The 18841-nt window shown below is 49.0% G+C and overlaps 1 protein-coding gene and 1 pseudogene across 2 annotated transcripts in view; one reads left to right on the plus strand and one right to left on the minus strand.

The window, feature by feature from the left end:
- Positions 1–18841, plus strand: part of SCAPER (S-phase cyclin A associated protein in the ER) — a 161646-nt gene that overhangs the window by 112497 nt on the left and 30308 nt on the right. The window contains exons 25-27 of the mRNA XM_081114903.1: positions 5428–5551; positions 14183–14415; positions 17110–17265. Of these exons, the coding sequence (XP_080971029.1) occupies positions 5428–5551; positions 14183–14415; positions 17110–17265 (513 nt within the window). The remainder of the gene's footprint in view (positions 1–5427; positions 5552–14182; positions 14416–17109; positions 17266–18841) is intronic.
- Positions 873–1283, minus strand: LOC308535900 (small ribosomal subunit protein uS8-like; annotated as a pseudogene). The gene has a single exon. The product of its transcript is annotated as a small ribosomal subunit protein uS8-like (transcript).

Raw genomic sequence — 18841 nt, forward strand, 5'->3', positions numbered from 1 at the left:
TTGGACAGTTGCTCGGACGCAGGCGCAGCTGGGACTTTGACTGCGAAATGCTCTTGGCCATCGGGTCCTGCACAGCCGGAGACTGGGTCTGCCTCCTGCTCTGCAGAGCCCCCTGGTCTCTGGGATGTGGAGGCAGAGAGCCCTGCCTCCGAAGTCTGGCATCCCTGAGTTGTAACGTGCACAATTTCTGGGTACTCACAGAGTTTAAGTGAGAAGTTTTCATAAAAATTTATTTATATCACGAAGAAAACTTTTAAATATTTAGTTAGCCCAACAAAAGTGAGTGCTTCATTTGTCCATGGGATAAAACAGAAAAGAAAAAAATTCCCAAACCATGTTATCTTTTTTCTTGAGAGACATTTTGGTAAAACAGAAATGGCGCCAGCTCTAGCGTCAGACAAAGCTGGACTCCAGTTTCCCGCTGGGAGAATTTGGGCGGTGCCTTAGCCCTGTGGCCATGTCTCCTCCCATGGTCTCACGGCTGGTTGTGTCCACCTGGTGTGCGCTGTGCAGGTCAGCTGGAATGCCATGAGCGTCCTTGTGAACTGTGAAGTGCCCTAGGAGGTTAGGCGACAGGAGTCGTCTTTCCTGGTTCAGGACAGTGCTGTCTGTGTGGCACTGTCCACCTTGGCTTATTTGTGTCTGCTTTCTGTGGCCTTTGGTGACGTTTCTGTGCAGAAGTTCTTTGGTACTGAGTCCGGGGTTTGCTGTTCTCTCAAAGTAGAGGTGAATGAAAGAGGTGTAGGTGCCCTTCGGTCCGGCATTTCTGTGCACAGAGCCCTCCCGGGCAGTTCCAGCCTGTGTGCATTTTCTTTCTTCTTTCTTTCTTCTTTTCCTTTGAGGCATTTTATTTCCACATATGTATTACATCCCTAGAAAAAGAATCCCAGGATTTTCCCTCCTGTGTGTTTTCGTCTTGCTTCTTCATGGTCCACGATGCCCGCTGAGGTTGTCAGTACAATGAAACCAAACTGACGGGACGGAAGCACGTTGTTCTGCCATTTTTCTAGATCTTTGAGTTGCACATCAAATCTGGGGCTGATTACTCCACACTTGTTCAACCTGCCTGTGAAGGTCCCAACAGTTTCCCAGCTCTGTGGTCATCAGTAACTTCACATTCGCCGATGTACCCATGCTTCATCATCGGTCAGAAACCGGGCGAGGACTGTGGAGCGCAGCCTGATGAGAACCTGGCGCTTGCCTCTCTCTTTGGCATTGCTGATACTCTTCAGAGCATCAGCCAGGACGTTCCTGCGCACCATTATGGCGGCACAGACCGATGGCGGGAAGATCCGTGTGCGTTTTCTAACCCACGAGAGTTGTCCTTCTCAGAAGGGAAAGTGAACACAAACCACTGAGACTCCTTGTACGTCTGAGACAGAAAGACCTGGGAAGGCTAGCAGTGAAGTCTGAGAAGGAACTGCAGCGTTTCCATGTTGCCTTAAACGCCCTCCAGAACCTAAAGCAGGTGGCAGAGACGGAGTCGGGCCATTGGACTGGCGGCCCGTCAGGAGCCTGTGGACGCTGTGGAGTGAAGCCACATGCACCTCACATCCACCATGCCAAGGCCCCGGCACATGTTAATAACATGTGTTAAACAAGTCCTCCTTTGTAGGCAGGATTATTCTACTATAATTTTAAATATCTATTTTTAGATCAAGACTTACTAAAAGCGAATAGCGTTCTCCTACACAATAAAAGTAAAAAACTGTTTGCAAGCTAATTAGCCATAGTGATTGATAAATGCTCTTCCCATTTGACTTATTGTGGCATTTGGTTTATATCTCAAAAGGCTGCACGGAGATGGTCACAGTTGACAGCTGCGGCACCACTAATGAGATTAAAGCAAAGAAATGCGTCGTGTCGCCTTTAACCTGCTGGTCGGCACTGCAAGCCACCTGGGTCTCCTCCAGAGCTGGCGTGCGGATGTGGAGTCGCACTTACGTGGCCAGGTCCTGCTGAGATGAGACCTAGCTAAAGGCATGCTGACCGTGACGGCCTTGTAATCAGACAAAACAGAGTTCAACACTAGAGTTTCAAAGTAATGCTTTAATTTTATGCTCCCCTACAGTTTTAAGTCCATCATTATAATCTCTGAAACAACATTTCAAGGGGAGGTTAATTTTAGGAAGAACAGAAAGGCTAGTTAGGTTGGTGCTTAGAATGTATATGATCTTCCAACTAAAATCAGAATGTGTCTCTGTGGAGTAATTAAGTTGCCTATTCCAATTGTTCCAGATTCACCAATTAAACAAAAACCCTTGAAATAACTCATCTAGTTGAAGAGTTCTTACTCCTTCTCTGTGGTGTCCTTATAATGATGAAAACTGTTTAATTTTAACGTTAATTTTGGTGTTATTAAAATGTTACATTTTGGAACACGATATGCATTGTCCTCTTTACACACTGACCAGGTGTCTCGTGTCCACTGCAGAGAAACAAGCAAATTCTGTCACCTATAATTGCACTATGTAATATCTCCTAATTTTATAAATAAAATTATAACAGTTTTAAAAGATTCCCATATATGAAAGACCACATATAGAACTTCTTTTAAATACATTTTCCATGTCAAGTACTATTTTTCTCTCCTTTTTTCAATATATTTTATTCTGACCAATATTATACATCTGAAATCTCTTTGCTGCAGCAGACCCATTGAACACGATGAAAATGAGGCTCCACTGGAGACTTTTCTTCCTGCGACAAACAGCTTTATAAGCATAATCAGAAACACTCTTCTGGTCGCATTCTGTAAAGACTCCAGGTCACTTTAGCATTCGAGATTCATTGGTTCAGAAATACAGACTCGAGTCTTTCTGCTTGGTATAGACATGAGCTCAGAGATAGATCCTACTCTGTCCTTGGTGTTTGCACACTGCCCACGTGGCCTCGTGTGGGTGCAGGAGAGGGTCTCGTGCCTCCGTCCTGCCGGTCAGCGTGGGCTCGGTGCTGCCATGACCAGGAGCTGTTCTAGCTGCTGCGGTTCCATCACAGACTGAAAGTGAATCAATGTGCGAAAGCTCTGAACAGATTCTTCACCAAAGAAGATGCACAGATGGCACATAAGCATATGAAAAGCTCGCAACATTATCAGGAAGCACAGATTAAAACTGCAGCACGAGACTTCCTCGTGCCTGTTAAATTACTTAAAATACCCAGCTGCACTGCTGCGTCCTGGCGAGCCTGCGGGGCAGCTGGAACCCGCCTCCTCTGCAGGGTGGGCCCCTCCCCGGCCTGGGCCCCAGATCCCTTCTGTGAGGGCCACCCAGCTCACTTGGTGCACCCAGTGCATCTATTCCAGTTAGTCTGGGGCTTCACAAAGACAAAACAACTTGAGAATGATAGTACAGGTAAACTGTGTTCTACTTATTAAATGCTGAATGTAAACCAAAGGTGCTTGGAAAATTAAAACACGATTGGGGTTCTGGATTCTTAACGCCCATGGCAGTTGCTTTAAAATGTCTGTTCTCTTGACATCAGTGTGAGACGGTGGGTTTTGGTGGACAGTGTCTCCTGGTCAGTCGTACCTGCTGCAGACAGCCTTGCGTGAAAGCCACATGCTGACGACGTTGTCCTGGCAGACCCGCCTGGCGGCCACCTCCTGGGCTTTTCTGTTCAGCTGTTTTATAAAGTCTTCGGTGCTCATCTCAGTATCTGAGGTGCACTGTCCTTTTCGTATTTAAATGTGTTCCTGTTCTTGTTGCCGAAGTACCCGGTTTGGTGGCGACGTTCCTGTCCTCCGTTTTTCAGAGGACACCTGTTCAGTGAGAAGGCGGAGCTGACATGGGACTCACTGGTGGTGCCCTGACGACGTGGGGCAGAGAGCCTTTGTCTCAGCCCATGCACATGCACTTCTGACAGAACGGGCAGTAGACTGTAACGTCCCTGAGAAGACACTTTTAAAATCTGGGGCTTTCTGCCTGATGTCAGAGAAACTGCTCCCAGGCCTTGGAATCTTAAGTTACAGGCAGGGCGGCTCGGGCAGACCACCCAGGCAGGGCTCACGGAAGTGACCTTTCTGAGACAGGTGCTCCTCACACAGAGCAGGCCTTTCAAACGGGTTTTGCTGAGTGGACAGGTCTTTCCTGACCTTGAGATTGTTGCCCCTTCTTTTCTCGTCAGAAAGGAGTTTCTTTGTGGCAGTTTCTTGGGAGAGTTTGTGAGCATAAGCGTGTGGAGAGGCCATGGCGTTGCACACATCACCACTGAGTGTGTCCTTCCATGGAAGGCACAGAGCACGTCAGATCAGGACAGAATCCCACACCAGGCGTTGTTAGCGTTCTGATGTTTGTGTGTCTGTTTATGCCTTGTGATATCCCACAAAAGATTTTTGACAAGTTTTGGGGATTGTATGGCATGAAACAGAGAAATAGAAATTTAAAAATCAAGGCCATAGAATTATAGGTCAAAGCCAAAGGGAAAATAGGATGAGATTATAAAGCTGTAACGTTCCACATGTCATTCTAATGTCGTGCCTCACTTTTTAAGGCTTTAGGGATCTGCAGTTTCATACATTAATGCTACTGTGGAGCTACAGCGCACAAACAGTGCGATACTGGCCCAGTGCTTGGCCAGTTATCGCTTAGTCTAGGAGCCAGGGAGTATACCCTGTATAGCCTGATAAAGGTGGCTTTTCAAACCAGTGGAGAGCAGGTAGATTGTTCCGTAATGTTTTTAATGTGGGGAATACATTTAGGCTTCTGCCTCATGCCAAAGGAAATTCTAAATGATTTGATCGTGAATTATGAAACCATAAAATTACCACATATGGTGATAAAATTTAAGAAAAATGAATGCAAATGGCTGGATACAAATGTATCATAATGAAGTAGTTTTTAAAGGACAAAGAGAAGGGAAGAAAAATGAAATTCTAAAGAAAAAAATTGTGTAGCTTTCATACATAAAAATACCTGAAAAATGATATAAGTAACATGAAAGGCATTAGGTAAACTGGAGAAAATATTACAAACCTGTATTAACCCTTTGTTATAGTTACAATGAGGGAATTCTCATAAATCACTAAGAAAAATAAAAACCTCCAATTGAGTTTTTTCAAATAGAGGCAGCAGGAGCTCTGGCCGGTCCTTTTTCCGGGTGTTATTCAAAGACACCTGCCCCAAAGTTCCTGGGTATGATCTGATCTTAGATTGTGAAGACATTATCAGATACACTGGTGAGTGTGCTCCATGGTCTCCTGCTGCAGATAAGAAATTAGCCAGAGGCCTGTAGTAGGTGCTAGTGAACACGGGCTTTGGGTGTAAGTTACAGCCTCTCACGTGTAGTGGGGGCCTGGCACCTAACACTTGGCTTGTTCTTAGGGCGTTCCACCCCACGCCCGATGCTCTGTGCCGGGCGTTGTATGTATTTTAATCGTGTGGAGAAGGGCTGCTGAGGTCTTAACGCGAGGTGTTTTCTCCCCGTTAGGTCTCTCTGCAGCGCAGTCCATGTTTACAGCCTCACCTGCAGTAACTGCCCGGAAAACTGCGCCGACGTTCTGTTCAGTAACAAGATTACCTTCTTAATGGACCTCCTGACGCACCAGCTGACGGTATGTAATAGTGTTGCTTTGAGTTGGAAGTAGTTAAGGTTCGGGAAGTGTTCCCTGTGGAGAAAGGGAAAGAATTCACTCGCTCTCCAGGTGAGAAACACAGTAGAGATGACTGGGAGAATCAAACAGGGGCCAGCAGAGGAGCCTCTTCATTGGAAAATCTCGTACTGGGTTCCCCTCAGCTCAGAGGGAAGATAATTCACCGCGACACTTGCCAAGAACACACCTTGACCTGGTTAGACCGGGGCTTTGGAGTCCGTTGGCCTCAAAGCCAAACCTGTGAGGCCCCAGGAGTGAGTGCTGCGGAAGGGAGAGCAGGGAAGGCCTGCAGACCTCTGCCAGCTCAGCAGACGGGCCAATGTAAAAAGGAATATTTGATGGCCATTAACTTTTTTTTTTGAAGCAAGAAATGCCTCTGTCAGTTTTACTTTTGAGATGGGAACAAGCAGCCAATTGTAACCTTAAGTTATACTTCAGTTCACAGATGTTGAAACAGGTAAGCTCAGTGCAATATTCCAAGGTTTACATCTCCAGAACACAGCCCTGGGCCAGAAATTTCCTGGTGAGGTTTCTGAGTCCCTGAGGTATTGGCACGCCCCGTGCTCACGCTGTAAGTCACAGCAGGGGATTTATTCTTCTGAGCCGATTTCCTTTTACTCAGCACATAGTTGTAATGGTTGTTTCTGAGCTGCATGCCTTTGCTCTCCTTCCTCCTCCATCTGGTTAATTTCTACACATTCTGCAGACCTGACCTGAAACACAACGGCCCCTTCTTCCCTGAAACCTTCCCCAATCTAACTGCCTTCCCCGAGCCCAGGCTAGGGTTTCTCGTGTACGCCTCGGCACCCATCTCCCATAGAACTAATCACGTTGGATTGTAATGACCCCTTTACTTGCCCGTCTCCCCTCCTAGCCACAAAGTCAGCAAGGACTTCTTACTGTCACCAAGACCCTAACACAGGGCCTGTAGATTCAGTGCATCGGGGATGAGTATATGTGTGAATAAACGGATCCCCACGTGTCTCCAGCTGAAACTCAGAAAGTGCATGATGCAGCCCAATATGCAGGCACCCTGACAGGGAGACTAGAGCTGTTGGTTGCACACACAATGGTGGCTGTTTATGGTGCTGACACAGGTTCATCACTTGAGGCTAAATTACATTCGGTTTTACCTGTAAAAGAAGGCATTAAAATATGGGCAAGACATTTTGGCACAAATTTCTATCAGAAATAGTTAAAAAGCAGGGACCAGGGGAAAAGACTTAGTGTTGTGTGGCCTTATATTCCAGGCATTTTAATATATATTGCCTCATTTAATTTTTAAACCATAAAGTCAGTATTGTTATCCCATTTTACAGATAAGGAAACTTGAGTCCCAGAGGGGTTGGTCTGCCAGGGTCTACATCGTTAGTAAATCACAGAGCCAAGAGTCAGACCTAGGTCTCCAAACCCAAAGTAAGGGGCATTCTACGCAATAACTGATGGATACTTTTCAAAAGTGTCAATGTCATGAAAGACAAGGAAAGATTGGAGAACTGTCACAGATTGGAGGAGACGTAGAAGATCTGACAGTTACATATAATGTGGAATTTTAGACCAGAAAAAGGACAAGAGTGAAAAGATTGGAAAATTCAAATCAGGTTTACAGAATAGTTCATTTTATTGGCTCAGTATTCATTTCCTCCTTTCAAAAAGAATTAGAAATTTTGGGGCTGAAGAATACAATAATTGAACTGGAAAATTAGACAAGTTCAAGAGCAGACTTGATCTTATAGAGGAAAGAATCAGTAAACTTAGAGACAAGTCATTTGAAATTACCCAGTCGCAGGAACTAAACGAAAAAGGAGTGAAAACGAGTGACAAAAGCTTACGGGGCTTATGCAGTGCCACCCGACAGACCAATACATGCACAAAGGGCGTCTCAACAGGGGGAGGGGGGAGAGGGAGAGGGGGGAGGAGAGAGGGAGAGAAGGGAAGAAAGCGTATTTAAAGAAATAAGAGCATAAAATTTCTCAATCTGGGGAAGGAAGTGGATATCTAGATGCAAAAAGTCCCATGGACCCCAACTAGGATGAACCCAAAGAAATCCACACAGAAACACAAAATGCGTCAGTACATTTAAGAAGGCTGATATCACACCAGCTGTATTTTCTGACCACAGTGCAATGAAAATAGAAATAAATGGCAGAATGAAAACTGGGAAATTCACAAATACATGGAAATTAAACAATACACTCATGAAAAACAAATGGGGCCAAGAAATTAAAATAGAAATTAAACAATACCTTGAGTCAAATGAAAATATAATATACCAAAACTATGGGATGCTGCAAAAGCATTGCTTGGAGGGAAGTCTATAGCAATAAATACCTGCATGTCTCAAACTACCCAACTTTACACCTCAGGGAGCCAGTAAATATGAAGGACAGACTAACTCAGGGAATGCGTGCGGAGGAAATCATGAAAATTAGAGAAAACTGGGGGCCTGCCGTTGGAGGCGGCTCTCCCGGGTCCGATTTCCTGTGTCCCCTCCGTTCGCTACGGGCCCTGCGCTCGGACCAGGACCTGGCAGCTTGCGGCCCTTGTGGGGGTGCAGCACGCACAGGAGGCCTTGAGGATGGGGAACAGCACGTCACCGCCTTTGGGGAAGCCGGCAGCTGCTCCCGTGAATCGGAGCCAGTATTCACGCACAGCTGTAGATGTGACCGCAATGCCAGAAACCTCCGGTGAGGGAGCTGCCTCCAGAATAAGGACACAGAGTCACAGGTGTTCAGCAAGGATGGGCTTGAGGAAAGGCTCCAGGAAACCATTTCTGATGGCGTGTGGTGACTTACTCAAAGACATCGTTCCTGCTGCAACCCCGGCAAAGAAGCTTCCTCACGACATGGACGGGAGCTACAAGGCGGTGGCACTGGGCCTGCTTGAATACGAAGCCGGTTTCAGGACGCGCTGGACAAAATGACGGCGAGAGAACCGAGCCAAGAACATTTGTCAAAGGGACTTTTATCGGCGGGCCACCGACACCCACAGGCCTCATCAGGAAGGGACACTGCTGCCACCGGTTCATCGGTGTTATTTAAAAAGCAAGCATTTTGGCAAAAGTGTTTGAGGATGTCTAATTGTGAACAGTCTTCATGTAAACGTTGTTAAAATAATGAACAATAAATCACTGTGGAAACCTCAAAAAAATAAAATTAGAGAAAACCAGCCTAAAAACAGACCAGTAGACCCGCAGAACAGAACAGAACAGAGAACCCAGAAGTAAGCCCACGCGTGTTCAGCTAACCCTTGACTGTCAAGACTGCACAGAGGGAGAAGGGTGGTATCTCAGCAAGTGCAGTGGGAAGGCCCGATGGCCACATGCACAGTGATGAAACCATCCCCAGGACGTGAAGTCAGGGTGGATTGAAGACTTAAATCCTGGAAGGAAACACAAGGAAAAAGCTCCATGACTTTGGTTCTGACAGTGGTTTTTTTGGGTATGACACCAAACACACAAGCCACAAAAGCAAACAAACAAGCAAATGGGACTGTGTCAAACTAAAAGGCTCTGTACAGCAACGGAGACCATCACAAAGTGAAAAGGCAACCTAAGAAATGAGGGAAATCGATAAATAGATAAGGGGCTAATATCCATCATACAAAAAACATCCCTACAAAATTGTTATTAATTACGAAGTGAGAGTACGTTTATGGTGGACAAACCTGGTTCACACCACCTTGTCGCGGGGTCACAGTGAACATCACCAGATGCACAAACACAGTCTGCTGCACCTGACGCCACAGCGAGAGCCCAGCAGCGCCTCTGCAGCTCCCGAGGAGGCGTGGTGTGACTGACCGTGCGGCATCAAGCTGACCACAGGGGGACATCCTCCACCATGGCCTGCAGTCTTCAGCGTGTCTCAGAAGATGCTCGGTGGCAAAGTGTAGCTGCAGGAAGAAAACTGCAGATGGAAGGCACAGAGGGTACTTATCAGGGATGGAAGGCACAGAGGGTTCCCTCAGCGATGGAAGGCACGGAGGGTTCCCTCAGCGATGGAAGGCACGGAGGGTTCCCTCAGCGGTGGAAGGCACGGAGGGTTCCGCCAGCGATGGAAGGCACAGAGGGTTCCCTCAGCGATGGAAGGCACGGAGGGTTCCGCCAGCGATGGAAGGCACGGAGGGTTCCGCCAGCAATGGAAGGCACGGAGGGTTCCCTCAGCGATGGAAGGCACAGAGGGTTCCCTCAGCGATGGAAGGCACGGAGGGTTCCCTCAGCGGTGGAAGGCACGGAGGGTTCCGCCAGCGATGGAAGGCACAGAGGGTTCCGCCAGCAATGGAAGGCACGGAGGGTTCCCTCAGCGATGGAAGGCACAGAGGGTTCCCTCAGCGATGGAAGGCACGGAGGGTTCCGCCAGCGATGGAAGGCACGGAGGGTTCCCTCAGCGATGGAAGGCACGGAGGGTTCCGCCAGCGATGGAAGGCACGGAGGGTTCCCTCAGCGATGGAAGGCACGGAGGGTTCCGCCAGCGATGGAAGGCACGGAGGGTTCCGCCAGCGATGGAAGGCACGGAGGGTTCCGCCAGCGATGGAAGGCACGGAGGGTTCCGCCAGCGATGGAAGGAAACAGCCCTCTTCCCTTTGTGTCTGGCAGAGGGAAGAGCAGCGAGCAGAAGCCTGAGATGAAGGAACCTGTCGAGGTTGAGACTCCTCCACGTACACGTGGGCACGTGCATCCGAAAGCAGGGGCGAGAGGGGGGCCTGGGAGGAGAGTGAGACGGAGCAGGAGGGCCGGGGAGGAGACGGTGGGCGGAGAGGAGCCCACAGGCCTCCCAGCACCTGCAGGGACGCGTTGGCGGCCTGCCTCCTGAGGCCCGTGCAGCGCCTTCATGTTTGCACTCGGGCCTCTGGCTCTCCAGTCAGTGGAAGAACAGTCACACCAGACATTAAGGCTCATTCAGGCCGCTAAGCTCTCGAGGGGGTTTATGGGAGGTGGGAAGTGGGCGAACAGCGTGCGTCCTGGTGGCCTCTGCTCCTGCCCAGGCGTTCTCACCTGAGCAGCAGTTGCATGGAGAGGGGGCAGCAGCATCAGCTCCCGTGGACGCCTCGTCTTGGCGCAGCAGGTGCGTCTTCGTGGCGACCACTGCAAGGTGTAGGCTCCCTGAACGGTCGCGTGCTTTCTCCTGCATCTCGGCGATGTGGTTTCACAGATCCTGTGTTGTAAACGTGTGCTTTAGGGTCGGCAGTGTCTTACGAGCACGCCCTTCCCCTGCATCCCCGCGGTCTCACTCCTAGCTATTCACCCAAGAAAAAGGAAAACATTTCCCCACCAAAAAAAAAGACTTGCACAAAAATGATATTAGACATTTTATTCATAAATGACTACATTCCTAAACAGCACACATGGCCACCAACAGGTGAAATGACAAACAGATGTCATCCAAACACTGGAATAATCTTTAGCAACAAAAATGGATGAACTGTTGATATTCTCAGCAACATGGATGAGTTATTCATAATTCAGGAAGCATTACTCGGTGGGGGGAAAGCCAGATTAAAGTCTACCTGTTTTTATGGTCCCGTAATATGAAATGCTAGGAAATGCCACATAACTACGATGAGACAAAGCAGATGGGTGTGCCCAGGGCCCTGGGGATGGAGGACATTGACTTGGAAGGAGCACAGGGAATTCTGGGGGCGATGAAAATGTTCTGTTTCTTGATTATGATGGTTTTGCACAGGTACGTTCCTTTTGTCAAAATTTATTAGTGCACACACTTAAAATAGGTGGTTTACAATCAAATTTATTTTTAAAATATGCTTTTGCAAATGTGGCTAAATGACATCAATTAACAAATCTGTGTAGAAGAGTGTAACTCATTGTATGCTATTCCTTGGCTTTTCTGGCAGCTTGACATCTTTTAAAAGAAAAGGTAGTGTATGAAGGCTTATGGAGGTGGTGGCATTAGGTAGCGACCTAGAGGAAGTGGGGGGCGGGTCACAAGCCCGCCTGGGGGAGAGGGATTCAGGGAGAGAGCCACCGAGTGGCATAGAAGCCGGAGGCGATGGGGCCGTGCACAGGTCGGGAAGGGCCTGGTTGGCTTTATGAGCTTTGGGGCTTTAACTGCAAGAGAGGAAAACACTAGCAGGAGAATCTGACTCAACATTTATAACAAAGAAATTTAAAACCATTGTGACTGCTGAGGCCTGTACCATAAAGTTTGCTAAAGTTGTATTATTTAGGACTTTGGCTACTTAAAATATGTATGAACAGAGAACGGAAGGCATAATAAATACATTTAAAAGGATAATGACATTTTGAATAAAATATTATGTCCTCTTTATTGTTTGTAGAAATTTTACAAAGATAATATTGAAAACTTAGTAGCCATTCCCATGCAGTTTCTTTTTATACTTTCAAGCCAAGGAAATCATCATGGTTAATATCCGTTATGAGCTGTGGTTTTATTACAGTATGACACGCGCATAGGTGTTTTATAAAAGACCAACGGTGAGAGGACTGTTGTATGTCCAAGGACAGCTTGCCAGGGGACATAAAACAGTGACCACCGTGTGGAAACCTGCTCCGCTGCCGGGACCCTTCACCGTGCTTTTCCTTCCCCCTGAACTCTCCCAGTGTCCTGACAGGCGCTTCTAAACTGTCAGTCCCCTAACATAACTCATCCTCTGACCGTTGCAGACACACCATACAACTAAATACAGGTAAACCCGACTTCACAATGCTAAAAATCAGTTGGGTAGAATTACCACTGATTACCAAGTTAATTTTCTCTCTCATGGAATCATGTTACAGAGGATGGATTTATACCGCTAATAAAAGCATCTTTCTGTATTGCAAAAAAGAATTTAGAATGTTCCTGAAACCACTTTGGTGGTAGGAGGTAGTGGGGGGAAAAGAATCTGAGCTTGTCTTTTAAAAGCGAAGATGGCTTTAATTTAATTTTGCTAAAACACTTTGCCTCAGGGGCTTGGTCCGATAAATATTGGGTTTCTCCTTGGAATGGATTTAGAATAAGCGCGTAACACTTACTCCAGTCCCGGTGGCTTCTTTGGATCATGGTTTCCTTAAATAGAAGATGGAGAAATAAAAAAGATTGAAAGGGAAGATTTTGTGATAAGCATACACACATGAAATCAAATTGTAGTTTGCTGGTACATTAAGAGTAAGACAGTGACGGTACCAGTGTGCTCTGCATAAATATACGAAGGCAATCCCTTCCATCCACAGACGAGAGGCTGTGGTTTTACATTCTGCCTGAGGAGCAGGTTGCCAGGAGCCAGAGCTCACAGCGGTGCTTTTCCCAGGCCGGCCTGTGCTCACCAGCAGGGTAGTTACAAGTACTGCGCCTGCTGGGAAGGTCGCCTGCCCTGCCCTCCATAGACCACCCACCCGGAGGGAATGCGCTCCCGGCTCCGGGGGGCCAGGTGTGCAGTGGACAGGGCCGGGGCTGGCGGGGAGGCGGTGGGCTTGCACACCTTCCCTAAAGGACCTCGCTGGCAGCTGTGCGGCAGGAAGTTCAGACTCCGGTGCTGGCCCGTGAGCACACGAGAGCTGGGTGCGTTTCAGCACTTGGTGTCCCACAAGCGCCGGGTCCTCTCACCCGGGCCAGTGACCGATACCCAGCTGACAGAAGACAGGACAGAGCCCTGCCTGACCAGAACACCTGCACAGTGCAGCCAGTTCTCCTCAAGGTTCCTTGTGTCCAATCTCGCTTTGAAGATCAGAAAGAACTTCTGGTCTCACTAAAGAGAAGCCCCTCCTTGAATTAATTCAGGCACTTTTGAATTTTTTTCCTGGATGAAATAAGCAAAAGAAAACTCCATTCTCAGCAGTAAGGATCAATACTAAGTGAGTAAATTAGGGGAAAAAAAGATGTGGAAAACCATGACGATGTGATTGAGTTGATGTGAGACTGACAGACGGTTGGGAATAGGAATCATGATGAGAAAGGGAAGGGCAGCCCAGGGCTCTGATTCACCCCAGACCTGACCAGCCTGAGCCGCAGGCTCTTCACTGACTGCCAGGTTGTCAGAGCAGCTTTTCAGTTTGTGTTTACTTTATGAGAAACTGCCAAAATGGTGTTTATAACATTGGGCTGAAAGCCCCAATGAAATAGTGAATTAGCCCTGGCCGGTGTGGCTCAGTAGATAGAGCGTTGGCCTGCGGACTGAACGGTCCCAGGTTCGATTCTGGTCAAGGGCACGTACCTGGGTTGCAGGCTCCTCCCCAACCTGAGGCCTGGTCAGGGCTTGTGCAGGAGGCAACCAATCGATGTGTTTCTCTCACATCAATATTTCTCCCAGTGTTTCCCCTCTCCCTTCCACTTTCTCTAAAACTCAATGGAAAAAATATCCTCAAGTGAGGATTTAAAAAAAAAAGAAGCTGTTGTTACCCCTGTTTTACAAGTGAGAAAACTGAAGGTGGAGGTAGACCTATTCAAGGCCGTGCAGCTAGCGAGGGCAGAGCTGAGATTTGAACTCAGCAATCTGACTTCACAGCCAACGCTCGCACATTCAGAGAGCCAGCTCTAGAATTTCAAAATTATTTATGATTCCAGAAATTTCCACATCACCTCTGTCCATTTTTGGTGGTTTTACTTAAACATAATTACTGTATCTATTTCCTTCTAGGTTTATGTTCCAGATGAGAATAATGCTATTTTGGGGAGAAATACAAATAAGCAAGTTTTTGAAGGTTTGACAGCTGGACTTCTCAAAGTCAGTTCTATGGTCTTTGGCTGCCTGATTGCCAGTCGACCGGATGGAAACAGCCGGCCAGCTACACCAAAGACATCGACGGAGGAAACGAAAAACAGACCCTCACCAGGTGATGCCTTTAACAGTCGCGTTCAGGACCTCATCAGGTAAAATGGCTAGATTTTAAAATACTTTCTTCTTTGTTTTAAAAAAAAAAGTTAAGGTAATTTAAATCTCAGGGCCCATGTGATGGCAGTGGTTCTCACAACACCATCCTCTCATTCCTGGTAGAGAAAAGGAGCACTTATTAATGAAAAGGGCTGTAGCTGGTGCTCATCTGTCATTCTTGCTATTTGGATATTTTAAGATATGAATATGTTGTGTCCAGGTTTTATAACGTTCTTGCTGTCAGCTCTTTTCAACTCAGAGAATTCCTGAGAATCCTTCTATCCCAGATCATCTCTGTCTATAAATTTGGTGCAGACTTAACCAGTCACAACAGCTGCCATTTATGGAGCTCCCATTTGATGTAAAGTGTTGAGTGGAGGAGGCTTTGCAGCCCTGTAGGAGAGGAAATGCTCAGAAAGGCATTGTTTTGACTAGAACAATTGAGCGGGTTGATAATGACTAGTCTTTCTTTTGTTTTCCAGTAGATGGAGCTATAGCCCAAGTTTTTGTTTTCTCTTACCTGAGCTACTTGCACGAGGAGGGGGTTGGGGGGACTGACGGTGGGTTAGGAGTGGTAGCCTGGGTTCAGGGAGCGGGGAGCAGGGTGGTTGCCTCTGCTGTGTCGGGTGCTTGGCTCTCAGAGCACCACCACCTCGACCAGGGCAGGGGACGTCTGGGTTGGTGAAACCCCCCCTGCTACCCCATTCCCTGTGACCACTGGCTCTGCTGTGCTCTGACAGGGAAGCCGGAAGCTCCGGCTCCTACTCTGCTGCTGCCCCTCACCCTCCATCGGGCCAGAGTGGTGGCTGCTCCAAACTCCTCCTTGGCTGGGGCCACTGGCTCAGCCCTGGCAGCCAGGCATCCGAGCTGTGCGCGCCGTTCCTGTCCTCCCTGCCCCGCCTCCCCTCCGAGTTTAATAACCTGCCTTCATAGGTACCACTGTGTGCAGTGCTGATCAGGGGAACCCTTGCTGGCTAATAGGTGACGTACCAGCTGTAAATGTGAGGGGACACTCTACCGTGATGCTCATGTCCAGGGGCCTGTCTTCATGCCAGGACCACCCGGCTTCCATTGCCGTCGCTTGTAATATGTGGGACTCAGCGTGCGACACCTCCAGCTCTGCTTGTTTGTCAGGACTGCTTTGCTGTTTGGTGTGTTCTGTGGTTCCATGCAGTTGTTTTTGCTGTTTCTGTAAGAAATGCCATTGGAGTTTTCGCTGAGGGATTGTACTGAATCTACAGACCTGAGCTCTTTTCTTTCTTCTGCTGTCTCTGCTTGCTTCTGTCAGCGTGGGTTCTGCATGTAACTAGTAAGGGGCCACCAGCAAGCCCAGACTCCCATCTCTCAGGGCCGATAGCCCAGTGGGAAGAGATTCTTCCCGTGGTCATAGCCAGCTTCCCCGAAGATGCTGAGGGGTCCCCCACAGGTCATGGGCCCCCCAGGACTTCCCCTGTTGCCACGGAAACGATGCTCAGCCTGTCCTGGAGCACAGGCTCTGCAGGAGGCACAACACTAACGGCCCCCCGGCCACGGGGTGGGGAGGGGGGACACGCTGGGCATGTCCGTGGGCCTATCTTTCCAGGATAAACACAGGAAGCAGGCGGCCACTGCCCGCTCCCTGTGGGCTGTGAAGACAGTTCACTGATGGTCATGCAAACACACTTTCTAAATCGGGAAGTTCTGTGCGAATACAAGGTTTGATTCTGTTAGATCTGATCATCATGCGACCCTCCGTGCCTGCATGGCCGCCTGTGAGTTTTCCTCGTTGGAAGTGGACAGGCTTCCCGGTGTCGACACGAGCCGCTGCTCGTAGCCCGGGGAACACACTCCTGGTGCCGCAGGAGAAGTCGGGCATCCAGGATCCTACACCTTCTGTGACCTTGGAAGAGGCTCCAAACATGAGTGATTCCTCAGACTCGCCTCCTTACCCAGAGGGGATGGGATGCCCTTAGGAGCAGACGCATCGACTCCTTCACGTGCATCCCTGGAAGTTAGCGTGCTGATGCTCAGAATGGCTACATGCGTAGTCCTGTCCTTCCATCCATGTAAATGCAGTAGCACTGAGGCAGAATAAACCGCCTAAGCTAAGGTGATCTCCAAGGTCGTTATAGTCTTACGTGCTATTTTCAATGATTGCTGCTTTGAGGACTCTTACAGCAGCTGCTGCTGGTCTTCCACTGTGATGAGCAGCTCTGGAAACTGCAATGGACCGGAACTGTCAGCTCTTAGGGTGGCACTTCTCAGAGCAGAAAGCAGCGAGCATCTCACTGTTGGTCCTGTACCTCATGGTGTCAGGGTTTTAAACAGGGAACCTGAACCTGCAGTTGGCAATAGAGGTTTCAGTTTGAACAGGGTGTGTGGGCAGCATCGGAGTTTAGGAAGTACTGACCTCAGGAGTGCAGAGGTCATCACACAGCTTCCAGCTATTGTCAGGCTCCAGACCCCACGGATGGTCAGGTGATCCCGTTCAGTCATTTTCCTGGAAAACCAGTGTTAGAATAACTCAGAAGAGAACCACTTATAGAAATAGCTCATTCCTCAGGACTAAATCTTCAAGAAGGTGTCACTTGAGAAGTTTTACTCAGACGTGTGTTGTGCTTGCTTGTTTGAGGACCTGAGCTTCTGTTGGGTCGGATGGGTCTAGAAGGGAAGGTGCAGCCGGTGCAGGTGCTGACGCTTCTCTGCATTTGCAGCTACGTGGTGAGCATCGGCCTGGTCCACAAGCTGTGCGGCTGCTTCCTGTCCGTGCAGGGCCCGGTGGACGAGAACCCCAGGTTGGCCTCGCTGCTGCAGCACGCGGCCGGCCTCTTGCAGGGCGCCTGCACGCTGTGCTGGGCTCTCAGCGGAAGGTAAGGTGCCTCCTGAGGTCCGTCTGGACTGAAATTGTGAAACTTCTCTTAAATTTTGGGAATTTGGGGTCATTTCCTAGGGAGGCAGGTGGTCAGTCATCTTGGCCCCTTCTTTGTGGTCCTGCCTCTGCCCTTATTGGCTTCCCGTATGGAAATTGGCTGAGCCTCCTGTCAGAGTCTGTTTTCCTTGTTGGCGTCATAAACTTGACTCGCTGATGGGAAAGACCTGAGAGGCCAGCCGGAGCCAGAGGAGTCAGGCGGTTCTGTGCGTCGGTGCATCAGCGACAAAGCCCCGCCCCGATCAGGCAGGTCCTCAGCCCGGCACAGCCTTGGGGTGCCGCCTGTCTTCACCGCCACTGGGGGTGTTTATTCTCCCCTTTGCCCCGTATTCCACGGGATCCCCGTGAATAAGGGGAGGACCGTCCAAAATCAGTGGCTCCCTGAAGTCACACGTGACCCACGGGTATGACTGTAGCGGGTGTGCAGTCCTCCGGGAGGCCGATGACCCCATCGCAGGGGCGACTCAGCATTTCCGATGGCCATGGGACTTGCCTCCGGGATATGAGGATTTTCAGTAAAATAATTTCCTTACAATTAAATTACAAGCAGCACTGCATACAGATCATTTTTTAGGGGCTTTTCAAGAATAAAACTAGTTATTGCACCAGCCGGTGGGCTCAGTGGTTGAGCATCGACCTATGAACTAGAAGGTCATAGTTCGATTCTCGGTCAGGGCACATGCCTGGGTTGCGGGCTCCATCCCCAGTGGAGGGCATGTAGGAGGCAGCCGATCCGTGATTCTCTCTCATCGTGGATGTTTCTCTCTCTCTCCCTCTCCCTTCCTCTCTGACATCAATAAAAACATACAAAAAAGAATAAAACTAATTATTGAAACTTCTAAAGTCTACACGCTTAAAGAAATATTATCCATATTCAGTGTACACAGAATGCCACTGACTGTATTCAGAATATCTTAAAAGACAGAATTTTTTCCTAAAATGAACCTTCTCCACATTCTTTGTGTTGTGCATGGGACCCCTAAGCCACCTGTTCTTCCTGAGTCTCACCCGCCCCGATCACATGCCCGTGAAGATGAAGCTGAGGGTCGGGGAGCCAGGCACGGCCTGCAGCCAGCGCTCCATTCGTCGTTCCCCTCCTGAGCCGGTGGGCACACAGGGAGTGCTGTTTGTGGGTCTGTGACCGGAGAGAGCAGGTGCCCACACACCACACAGAGGCTGTGTGCCACCCGCTCGCCCCATGCTGTCCCTTCCCCCAGGACCCTCCTGACCCTGGCTCTTCTGTGTGCACAGCACAGTCAGTCTGAGGGAGCTGCACCCAACGGGCACTGAGGAGAGTGGCAGGTGAGGTACTAGATGAGCCCCACACAGCGGAGCTCTGGGCGCCCAGAGGGAGACCGACGGGAGGCGTGGACGCCCTGGGGATTGGATTGTCTCGAGGGGCGACAGGACCACATTTCTGTTACAAAACGCCCGGCCCTGAAAAGTGCACGAGGAACCGGGTGGCGGGAGCCTGTGGGGGCAGGACGAGGGGGCCTGTGGGGACAGTGAGTGGGAGG

This window comes from Myotis nattereri (assembly GCF_964212035.1).
Source record: "Myotis nattereri genome assembly, chromosome: 21".
Classification (NCBI taxonomy): Eukaryota; Metazoa; Chordata; class Mammalia; order Chiroptera; family Vespertilionidae; genus Myotis; species Myotis nattereri.